General features: G+C 47.5%; 1 protein-coding gene across 1 annotated transcript; it reads right to left on the bottom strand.

Moving 5' to 3' along the window:
* Positions 1–798: 798 nt before the first annotated feature.
* Positions 799–11,556, bottom strand: LOC136541603 (KH domain-containing protein SPIN1-like). Its single transcript, XM_066533577.1, has 7 exons — positions 11,398–11,556; positions 11,165–11,253; positions 10,324–10,475; positions 9,846–9,965; positions 9,642–9,758; positions 7,900–8,043; positions 799–1,392 (listed from the first exon to the last, which is right to left on the bottom strand). The coding sequence occupies exons 1-7, from the start codon at positions 11,475–11,477 to the stop codon at positions 1,249–1,251; spliced, it is 846 nt and encodes a 281-aa protein (XP_066389674.1). The 5' UTR covers positions 11,478–11,556; the 3' UTR covers positions 799–1,248.
* Positions 11,557–12,024: the final 468 nt, after the last annotated feature.

Below are 12,024 nucleotides of genomic sequence, written 5' to 3'. Positions count from 1 at the left end.
AGTTTTTCTAGATACGTAATTTTTACTATGTTCAGATAACATGTAAAACTATACATCTAGAAAACCCGATATGGCATATAATTTGAAACCGAGAAAATACCACTGTTCAAACATTTCTAGGAAGAAACAACTTATCTAGCATCAGCCAGCCTTGGCAAGTTTTAATTAGACCAGATATGCCAATTGATTCAACCGTTTCATAATTGGGTGTCATCGTAGAGATTTCTCAAGTCTCAACAAATCCAGGCTCTCATCAACTTACACTAACGACTTCTTTGGATCCATCATTTTCTACGGGATTAGAGGGGGTTAAGAGGTGTAGTTCATTTTTCCCACAATCCTCTCCAATTCTCATGAATCAAATTGCACCGAAACTAGCACACAACGAAGGAACAGTACAATCAAATTCCACAAACGGGCATCAATTGAACCACACACTATTCTGATGGGTAGGTCAGATACAGCTGCTCGTATCTCTCTGTCTCTAAATAAATCAATTTGCTAGAGTTTCTTAAGTCAAACTTTTTATGTTTCACCGAATTTATAAAAAATATAAATATAAATATTTGTGACACCATGTTATAAAAATATAGTTTGGTGTCATAAATCTTGACTCTTTTCTATAAATTCAATCAAATTTTAAAAAAAAAGTTTGACTTATAATAGCTCTAGACATTAGTATATTCAGGTACGGAGGGAGTAACTAAAATATAATTTAGCGGGCAGTTCATTTGAAAATACACATTATATAAACGCCCCATCGATTCACAGAAGTACTAACATTCTGAATTCACATGGTTCATTCAAAGTTGTCATCAAACTATCATAGAGCGAAGTGCGTCATCATCTGTGATGTTGCAACTCCACAATGTAACGTGAATAATACAAGCTAATTAAACACCTAAAAGAACAGCTCACATTATCAGGGCTTAACTAGTCTCCCCTGGAACCCCTATCCTCAGCATCATGATCTACTTAGGGTTAACAATCAATAACGAATAAAACGAATGTCCATCACCTTACAAGTTACAACAGCATGGCTGGATCCACCGAAGATCAAGACAGTTCAACAGCCATCAATTTCTCCTCATCTCAAGGGGACGACACACTTGGTACCAGACTACCTGTCCAGCAGCAAATGCATACGTTTTCTTACACAAGCACCCACGACACGGACAGCGCAAGTTCAAGGGCACCTTGCTGGTGCTGCACCATGAACGACTGAAGGGTAGAGAACCAAAAGCTTCTCTACTGGCTTGGTTTCGGGCGTTTCATGCCACCGTTACTGAAAGGGGAGACGCTTCCAGGATGAGGGCTATCTTCTCTCAGAGTTGAGTTTAGCATAGCCAATTCCCTCAGCTGTTGTCTCTTGTAGAAATCTTGTGACTCTTCCTACATCGAAGGAACGCAAAAATTGAGTTCTGAGCTAGGCGTGCTCTGAAACTTAAGACACTCATAATTCAACATAATTTCTAAGAAGTTAGAGAAGAATATATAACGAAAAATACAATCTATGCATACAATGACTGAGAAGTGACTGCGAAGTGAGAAACACTTTACAGAAACATTGAGTGAAGAAATTGCTCTCAGCCACAACAGGCCAAAGCTAATGGTATTCAGAGTTCAGTATAGCATTTCTTCTCTGGCCACTACTTGCAAGTAAACGACAACACATATATCTTCTCTACAGAACCAATTAATACTGCCATAAGTCACTGACAAAGAGGTGGTATTGTCGAGAATGACAATGTATCTTAACCTTTCAATATTATAATACTATAGTATCCTTTGAGAGAAACTTACCTATGAACCTTTGTATGTCCAATCTACATGCACAAAGACACAGCTAGATAATGTTTTAAAAGTAATAGGTACACACATCCCAAAATGTCCATTTTAATTTTACTTCAGGGAAATTCATGATTTACATGCAGTTAGCGATATATTAGGCAAAAGTACGAATGCTTCATATTTTGAGAAAGTTGCAATTGAATAGCATACTACAAACTTTCCAGTTTTAGTATATACATTTCCTTTTGTCGTTGACTTCAGTTTGCATAGTTAGACAAGACAGAATAATATAGGGTACATGTTGTCTGCTAGAAGTCACTAGATACTAAGTAATGCAAAGCTTGAAACCATTAGTCTGTAATACTCCCTCCATTCTCATATGAGAGGCGTCTAAGAAGTTTTCACCAAGACCAAGGAATCCAAACTTCCATCTAAATCTTATTAACTCCTGGCCGCGCTAATTAATCTTGCATGCTGCACGCGCAATGTCCCAACCGTCCGCGACGCTCCGCATGCCAGGAAATCCTGCCACGCTTGCGCGCGCTCTAGCTCGCTCTCTTGCGACGCCCGCGCCGTGCCGTCTCGCGATCGTATTTTTGGCAAATCGTTTGGTTCTTCTACTATATCCCACGTACGACTCAATTTCGGTTCCACGGGAACATCGGTTATAAAAAACACAGCGCCAAAGATTCCAACGCTCACGCTAGGCAAACTCTTGCGACCCCAAATTTTGAATCCACCATGGCTCTCTATATATTCCCGTCTTCCATGCACAAGTCCTGTGCTCACCTCTCCTCTCCAATCCATGGCACAATTAGGATTCGATCTCAACCAAGAGCCAACGCCAGATTGGGACCTCAATGGCAGTCCGATCGATTGGGATGCCATTGATGAGTCTGGAATATGCGCAACAACTAATCTTGCTTGTCACCTACATTGGTTGAGTCTGGAATATGAGCATGTGCTCAGGGAACTATTAGGCAGGTCTATGTGTGATTAGCTATAATTAGCACTTGCTATGTATACTTGATTGTATTCCTTGTATACCCAGCCATATTGGCTATATATATGAAGGTCACCCCCCCCATATTGGGTGTGAGGTGTGTCTCTACATGGTATCAACCTATCAGATCCTAATTTCCCGACCTCCCCCCCCCCCCACGACCCCTTCTATTCGCGCTGCAGCCCCCACGCGCGCGACTCCCTCGCGCCCGTCCAACCTCACCGGCTGCCCCCTCTCCCATGGACACCTCGGCCTCCTCCTCCTCGGCCACCAGTGCCGGCACCCTGCCCGCGACAGGCACTCCCACCATGCCTGCCATGAGCGCTGGCGCTGCTGCACCGATCGTGGCTCACAACTACGCCACAGTCAATGTCAAGTCCCACACCCCCATTACGCTGGACCTTCAATCCAACTACTCCAAGTGGGCGTTCTTCTTCAAGTCGCTGTGCGGCAAGTTCAGCCTTCGCTCGCACATCGACGGCTCTGCTCCCCCTCGACCTGATGATCCTCAGTGGGATGCCGCGGAGTGCTGCGTCCGGGGCTGGATCTCCGACTCCGTCCTCGACCTCGCCATGGACGGTGCCGATCCAACCGCCCGTGATCTGTGGGTGGCCATTGAAGGGATCTTCTGCGCCAATCGGGAGCCGCGCGCCATCTTCCTCCTCAACGAATTTCACTCCATGGTGCAAGGTGACATCACCATCTCGGCGTACTGCTAGCGGCTGAAGATCAAGGCCACCGCTCTTCGCGACATCGGCCATCCTGTCCAGGACTCACGGCTTGTCCTCGCCCTTCTGTGTGGCCTCAATCCTCGCTTCTCCAACATCGCCGACGACATCGCCAACTCCGCTGTACTTCCCACTTTCGCCAGAGCCCATGACATGTTGGCACTCAAGGAGCTCCCTCTTGCCAACGACGAAAAGACGGTCGCCAGCACCGCCCTCCTCGCCACCGCCGAGTCTGGCTGCACCAGCCCGGGCGGGTGCAGTGCTCTCGCTGCCACAGCCAACTCTGGAGGTACACAACCCACACGTGACCGGCTACGGTAGCAACAAGGGCGGCAGCGGTGGCAACAGCAACGGCGGCAAGGGCAAGGGCAAGGGCCGGCGTGGCTGGAACAGCGGCCCTACGCAGCAGCGCGGCGGCATTGGCCACAATGGCCAATACCGACCCATGGGCCCCTGGATTTGCTACAATCCATGGGCGCCACAGGGCCCTCCTTCAGCTCAGTAGGGCTGCTAGCGCCCAGGCCTGCTTGGCGCCCCTCCTCAGGCTCACACGGCTTTCGCGCCTACACAGCCCCCGACGACATTTGCGCCGCTCCACGTCTCCCAACAGGCTCCCATGTGGAACCAGGATGGTCTTGTTGCTGCACTCAATCAGATGCATCTCCAGGGCCAGCATCCCTGGGTCCTGGACTCCGACGCCTCCTCCCACATGAGCTCCTCGGATGGTATACTCCTTTCTCGCCATCCTCCTCCTTACTCTTCCATTACCGTTGGCAATGGTCAAACTCTTCCTATTTCATGTCGTGGTGAGTCTGTTCTTCATACACCAGAGTCAAATTTTCATCTTAATAATGTCTTAGTTGTCCCATCCCTAATCTGCAATCTGCTATCTGTCCATCAATTTACTAGGGACAACTGCTCTATAGAATTTGACGCTCTTGGTTTTTCTGTCAAGGATATCCCGACCCAACGCGTGATGCTTCGCTGCAATAGTGCTGGCGACCTTTACACCTTCCCTGTTGCGTCTTCCGCTCCACACGCCAGCATTGCCATCTCCACCGACCTCTGGCATCATCGTCTTGGTCATCCCAGCTCCGCCACCATTGACATTCTTTGTCGTAATGCGTCCATCACCTGTAATAAAGTAGAGCACCTGCTATGTCATTCTTGCTATGTCATTCTTGTCAGCTTGGCAAACATGTGCGCCTTCCTTTTTCAGATTCCAGTTCATATACTTCCATGCCTTTTGAACTTGTTCATTGTGATGTATGGACATCCCCGGTTGCCAGTGTATCCGGGTATCAATATTATCTCGTTTTCCTTGATGATTTCACTCACTTCTGTTGGACCTTTCCCCTCACTCGCAAATCTGAAGTCTCCACACATATTACAAATTTTTGCAATTATGTCCACACTCAATTCAGCCTTGCCATCAAAGCTGTCCAAGCCGACAACGGCACTGAGTTCATAAACAATACCCTCCATACTCTCTTTGCTTCCCGTGGTATTCATTTACGCCTCTCGTGTCCATATACCTCCCCACAAAATGGCAAGGTTGAACACCTTCGCACATTGAGCAACATCAGTCGCACGATGCTCCTCCATGCACACATGCCTGCTCAGTACTGGGCTGAGGCGCTCGCCATAGCCACATACCTTCTGAACAGGCGTCCATGCTCTGCTGTTCGCCACACCATTCCATATACTCTCCTCCACAACAAACCTCCCGAGTACTCCCACTTACGTGTCTTTGGGTGTCTCTGTTATCCGAACTTGACCACCACGGCTCGCCACAAACTCTCCCCTCGCTCCACAGCTTGTGTTTTTCTCGGCTATCCCTCTTCCCACAAGGGGTACCGCTGTCTCGACATGGCCACTCAGCGCGTCATCATCTCTCGCCATGTGGTCTTCAATGAGACTTGTTTTCCCTTCGGGCTTTACCCCTCCAGGTCCTCGCCAAGCGACCTGGATTTTTTGCTTGCAGGTACTACAGTGCCGGTGCGTCCTGCATCCTTGCCCACTGCTGTTGGGCAGCCACACCAAGGATTCATTGAGGAGCTGACCAACGACCCACGATCTTGTTTCACGGTCCCGTACTGCCTGCTGCTCCACTAGCAGCCGATCCACCACCTGCTGCTCCTCCAGCGGCTGCCCCGGCTCCAGCTATTGTTCACGCCGCTCCACCAGCTCGGGACATCCGGCTTGTCTACAGCCGGCGTCCCCGGGCGCATGACGGGTCCTCTACAACACCAGGACCGGCTCCTGCACCTGTCCAGCAGGCTCCTATGCCTGTTCAGCAGCCTCCTGCCCCTGTCCAGCAGGCTACTGCTCCTATCTAGCAGCCACAGGTGCCCGCAGCTCCACCATCACCTCCCGTACAGCAGGAACGACGCATCACGCGGACCCAGTCCGGGGCCATGCCGGTTGTGCGGTATGTGGGGCTCTCTGCGACAACCACTCTGTCTCCGCTTCCCGCCAACTACCGTAGCGGTTTGGCTGATCCAAACTGGTGTGCGGCCATGGCTGAGTACAAGGCGCTCATCGACAACGGGACATGGCGCCTCGTGCCCCAGCCACCCGGCGCCAACGTGGTCAAAGGCAAGTGGATATTCAAGCACAAGTACCACTCCGACGGTACCCTCGCCCGCCATAAGGCTCGCTGGGTGGTTCGTGGCTTCTCCCAGCGCCACGGCATCGACTATGACGAGACATTCAGCCCGGTGGTCAAACCAGCAACCATCCGGGCTGTCCTCAGCATTGTTGCCTCACGCGCCTGGCCTATTCATCAGCTAGACATCAAGAACACTTTTCTCTATGGACATCTGGAGAAGACCGTCTACTGCCAGCAGCCCCCAGGCTTCGTCGACCCTGTTTTTCCTGATCATGTGTGTCTATTGCAGCGCTCCCTCTACGGCCTGAAGCAAGCTCCTCAAGCTTGGTACTAGCGTTTTGCAACATACATTCGCCAGCTCGACTTCATCGCCTCGACTTCCGACACCTCCCTCTTTGTCTACAAAGACGGGACCAGTATCGCCTACCTGCTTCTGTACGTCGACGACATCGTCCTTACTGCGCCCTCGATGGCATTTCTTCAGCAGATCATTGGGCGCCTCCACTCTGAGTTTGCCATGACTGACCTGGGCGCACACCATCACTTCCTCGGCATCTCCGTCACTCGCTCCACCAACGGCTTGTTCTTATCCCAGCGACAGTACGCCGTTGAGCTTCTTCAACGCGCCGGCATGGCTGAGTGTCACTCTACGTCGACACCTGTTGACACTCTACGTCCAGTCTATGCATCCGGGATCCTCCCGCTTAGACTGCGGGCGGGTATTAGGCAAGTCTATGTGTGATTAGCTATAATTAGCACTTGCTATGTATACTTGATTGTATTCCTTGTATACCCAGCCATATTGGCTATATATATGAAGGTCACCCCCCCATATTGGGTGTGAGGTGTCTCTACAGGAACATTATGGTGTCGCCGTCCATCTTTAGATCATTGATGTTAGGGAAAATTACCAGTAGTAAAACTCCTTGAAGCCATAGATCCAAGCTCCTAACGTATGTATGAGACCACAACGAGAGCACGGAATCCCAATGACGCGACGACAGCGCCACTCCTCATGGTCTAATGCATCTTTACCGTTGCTGGTTTCGGCCCTGGCAATTGTTTCGTCGATCTCGGCCGCGACGACAAGCTTGGTTTCAGCCCCGGCAACTGCTTCATCGATCTCGGCTGCGGCAACCACTTCGTCGATCTCGGCCACGAGCGCATCCTCATCAGCCTCATCCTCGGAGTCTAGAACCCAAATGAGGCCACGAAGGAACTCTGGCGAGGTGGCCGAGTCTGGTGCCGGTGGCAGTGAGGGGCTGAGCGATGCCATAATGGAAGTGGTGAGCAGAGATAGAAGTGCGTCCGAGAGCGACACTTCCTCCATGGCTGAGAGCGAGAGCTGGCTGTATGAAAGGGAAGCAGTACGACTGAGAGCAAGTTAAGTATGCGTGCATCTGGCCATTGGGAAGAAGTAAATGACTTGCGATCGATAAACGGACTGCATGCACGCGTCAGAGTTATTTCCTCTGGAAAACTCACATGCATGCATGCGGAACCGAGGCGTCCACTCCTTATGCGCCTGTCATATGCGAAAACTTTTCTAGAACCAATACGCCTCTCATATGAGAATGGAGGGAGTAGTGATTTACAAACTAAAATGAGTTAGATAGATACCTGAAGTGACAAATATCCAAACATTATTAGATTTAATACATGGATCATGTAATCTTTCCACAGCATTGACCAATTAACATAAGAGTGCCCCAGTATTTGACATAAGAGTGTCCCGGTATAGTTTATTGTACACTAGAAGAACTTACCACTGGCTTTAGCAATTCTTCCATGACTTCTTGTGCCTGTCTCAGTCTTGTATCAATGACATTTGCTGGTAACTCAGCCTCGATCAATATATGCAGTGGCTCATTCAGATGTTCATACCCAGGTTTTCCTTTAAGCTTCTCCTCCTGAAGTAACAACAAAAAAAAGCGTACCCTTACGGAGAATGACAGGAAGGGGAAATATGACTTCTTGATTGCTGTAATAATGGTGTAAGGGGAATAAGTTAAAGAGGTCAGACTGAATCCCAAAACATAGCCACAGTCCATAACAAGAAGAAAACACAACAAAGCAGTGCTGAAACTTCACATGGAATTCATTTGCAGTAATTGAACATATCTGACCATAAGGAATAACCAAATGTTACTATTTGAGAAGTTACCAAAATCTAGGTCGTGGCATAGCGAGCGAAACTAACAGCAAATAGATGTGATTCTTCAAGCCATCTTCGGTAGAGGGCTCGAGTAGCTAGGGGGGCAAATGGATCAGATACGGATGGATACCTACGGATACGAATTCAAATAGTCATTTTTTTTTCTCGAAATCAGATTTGGTTACAGATAGTGTCAGATAGTGTCGCTGTGTTGGATACGATATGAATGGATATTGACATCATATATGATTCTGATTATCTAGATTTGGATACGGTGTCAGACATTGAATATCTGGACTTGGATACTGACCAAAAATATCCGTATCATTAGTAGGGTTACTGGATATTCACAATATAGATGTATCTAGGATTGGCCCTAAGGCAGAAAAAAAACAAGCAAGCCTCCGAAACAACAACAACAAAGCCTTTAACAAACAAGTTAGAAGCAAGCCTCCGAAACACCAATTCTTTTTCAGCGCTTCTGCTGCTATTGATAGGGAGAGCCAAAAGTTAGAAGTGGGGAGAGTCCAGCTGTGTATCTAGGATCGGCCCTGTTTTGCGTGGCTTATCTACAGCTTCTAAGAAAAAAATAAGTAGGCAACCCATAGTTTTTGCTTCAATCCATTGAAGCTCTATGCCATAAATATTTTGATTTAGTGACAGCGAGAAAACAATAAGCGCAGAATAGAAGCACTCCTTGGTTTGAATTTGTGCCATAAACAAAAATGGACAAACTAATGATGCTTTGTCTGAAGGATAGAGAAAGAAACGAAGAGTGCAAAAATGGCAGAATTCCTCCTGAAATTATTTGCCTAAGGTAAGTGGCCTACTGCCCTTAGTCATCACAATGCTGCTCTTTCTCAGGGTCCCATGGGCAGGGGGGATCGGGATCTTGAGCAGGACATTCTGTCACTCTGTCCCAAGCCAACAAGATCTAATCTAATAAAAAGCAAGTGATGCCTAAGTAAGCATTCATTTATTCTGTCACTCTGTCCAAAATTATGTTTGTTCTTATACTGTCTGAGTTAGTCCAACTGGAAAAAAAGGGCTTGGTTCGTGTTTTCTGATCAAGTCAAGGAAAAAAAAAGGCTTGGCTCCTGTTTTCTGATCGTGAATGCTGATGTCTAGTCTATTGCAGAAATGACAAAAGCAAGACTAGTAGAACAATGTTAGTACTAGAAGTCAACCAAGAAATCTGAAGTGGCATGCAGCTCGTAGAGTTTCTTGACAGACAATACTTTAATAGAGGAGCTCTTTCACCTATCTAGCTATAAAACCTTGCTAAATTTAAGATAGCATAAGTACAGAAACATACAAGTGTGGTGCGCTTAAGCAAAACAATATTTTGGTTACCTTTTCTGTGTCTTTGATGGAACCCTTTCCTCTAATAAAAACACGGCAGCCAGTTGATGTTTCGACTCGCTTTAGAGAATTACCCCTTGGGCCTAGAATGCGCCCCACAAAGTTGAACTAGAGAAAATTTAAAATAGAAGATATTAGAAAAGAAATGTCATTCAGTGCTGAAGGATAAATTGCACAGGTTGCGGGAGGCAGTACATTAGGGTAAGAGTCGACGGGAACTTCCAAGCGTACGATCTTCTTGACAATATAAGAGCCAGGACTAGGTGGTGCTCCTTGCCAATCCATACTTGTTCCAGGAGGAGGAAGGCCCAATCTCTGTTATATTAAAAGTAGACATTACTATATATGACATAGACACACCCTCTAGGACTCAAGTATCATCACTACAGAACATTGTAACAATACGGTTCTGCAGCCTAATGGCTGTAGTGCCTTAGTAGCACCCAGCAGGCCCGGGTCGACTCCCTTTGGGAGCAGATTTACGGGGCTTGTTTTTTTTATTACATTCTATAGAGCATCATAGCCTTCATGATTTTGTCCGTCATCAGAATGTTGTAAGAATTGGAATTCCAAAAACAATGAAAATATAGCATAACAAACGAAGGTTACTGAAGGGATTAGAACATGTTAAAAAAGGAAGCTTATTTCAGCAATTAATATATTATACACCTACCTCTTGGTGCATCCCATTCCAAGGACCAAATCCATTGCCATGTAGATTAGGCCGGACAATTGGTGAAGACATAGGACTAGGGCTTCTAAACCGGCGTCTGTCAAGATCACTAAATCCATGGTCATGAACCATGCTTGATACCCGCATGATTTCTACATGACACAAATGACAGAAGAAAAGAAAATCAGCAGAGTTAGTAGTCAGAAAAGAAGAAATAATAAATTGTTTTAACATAGGGTGTCATAATAGCACCACACATAAAAAAAGGATAAGAAACATGTCAAATAAAAGGTTATAGATAGCAGAGTGTGTAGTCTTGCAGATGGTTTCCTCAAATTGAAACAATATGCAATGCAGTCCAACTAAGTCATCACTCTACTATGCACAACGTAAGCCACGAGGATGGAATGAACAATTGATTGCCTCCCCTATATAAACTTTCCCTGATCAATGGACTCTATGCTGTTTTCAGCCATCTTGATCAATGATGGTGGATCAACTAGTATGAACTAAGAACTCATTACCAAACTTGGTAGCAAGAGAATCAAAACAATCCGCTACATCACCTAAAGGTCGACCCAATCCCGAAACAGGGACAATAAGACTAAAGGGATAGCTCTACGCCAGTGAAGACAAATCAAGATGACGGCTTGGCAACTCTACTATCCCCAACCAGCATAAAAGCTGCAGAAAAAGATCGGCAGCCACCCGAGCATTGAAGCCTGGCGATTCCCCAATCTCGATTGCAGAGAAACCCCCTCTGAGCTTGATGCGCACAGGATTTGCCACCAATCGGCAAGCAACAGTGAGCAAGCGAGGGATAAAAAAAAAAAGATCTCACCTTGGTTGAGCAACCGGCTGCATATGGGCAGCACCTGCATGAAGGGCCCCAGCTTCTGGTGCTCCGCGAGAAGCTCGGCCAAGTACTGGCTGCGGAGGAAGCAAGCAGGGACGGTACCGTCAGCACACCGCACCACCAATCAATCGCGGGGGGGAGAAGGGAAGGAAGCGCGGAAACGGAGCAATCGTCGGATCAAGAGTTGGTAGCAAGTAATCCGGGTGAGAAATCAGTACCTGTCAGCGTCGGGGTTGCTCCTAATCTGGGGGGAGAGGGTTCTTGCAGGGGAGAAGCCCTGGCTGTAGAGGCCTGACATGGTGGCGGCCGGGTGGAGAGGGAGAGAGAGAGAGAGCTGGGAAAGAAAGAAAGAAAGAGAGGGTTTTTTCCTTTTCCTTCCAGTGGAAGGAGGGTGATGATACAGACAGAGGGAGGAGAGAGAGGGGGGACCCACTCCCAGCCCACAACACAAGAGGGAAAGGGATAGAAAAAGGGGAGGTGCTGGCGGTGTGAGGTGTGGTAGCACCCTGTTTCTGTGGGTGCTGCTGCATAAAGGGTGACTGCTCTCAGATGGAGTACAGAAAGAGAGGCTGCTGGAGTAGCAAAAGGCCGGCCCAGATAATGCTGTCATACTGCTGCTCCGTGATCTCTCTTCCAGATTTATGTTAGCGTCAACCATTTATTTATATTATATATATCCCTGTTTATTATTTCCAATCCTACTCTCATACCACTGTTTGTTTCCATATACTAACTCAGAAAACCTTATCCCCCACACCCCACCCCACCACACACAAAGGGGGATACTAGCGCCCGGACGTCCGACAAAAGCGCGCGTCCGGATGCTCGTGCCTCCTCTGTCACGT

This window comes from Miscanthus floridulus, chromosome 3 (assembly GCF_019320115.1).
Source record: "Miscanthus floridulus cultivar M001 chromosome 3, ASM1932011v1, whole genome shotgun sequence".
NCBI classification, from domain to species: domain Eukaryota; kingdom Viridiplantae; phylum Streptophyta; class Magnoliopsida; order Poales; family Poaceae; genus Miscanthus; species Miscanthus floridulus.
The sequence above is the reverse complement of the archived record's forward strand: the minus strand, read 5'-3'. Positions and strand labels throughout refer to the sequence as shown.

What these genes read in the sequence shown, in the direction of transcription:
- LOC136541603 (XM_066533577.1), bottom strand. Translation starts at nt 11,477, where the DNA reads ATGTCAGGCCTCTACAGCCAGGGCTTCTCCCCTGCAAGAACCCTCTCC. An exon ending in CCATCAAAGACACAGAAAAG is followed by an intron (nt 8,044 to 9,641) that starts GTAACCAAAATA and finishes TTGTTACTTCAG; the next exon opens with GAGGAGAAGCTTAAAGGAAA. An exon ending in AAGAATTGCTAAAGCCAGTG is followed by an intron (nt 1,393 to 7,899) that starts GTAAGTTCTTCT and finishes CCTTCGATGTAG; the next exon opens with GAAGAGTCACAAGATTTCTA.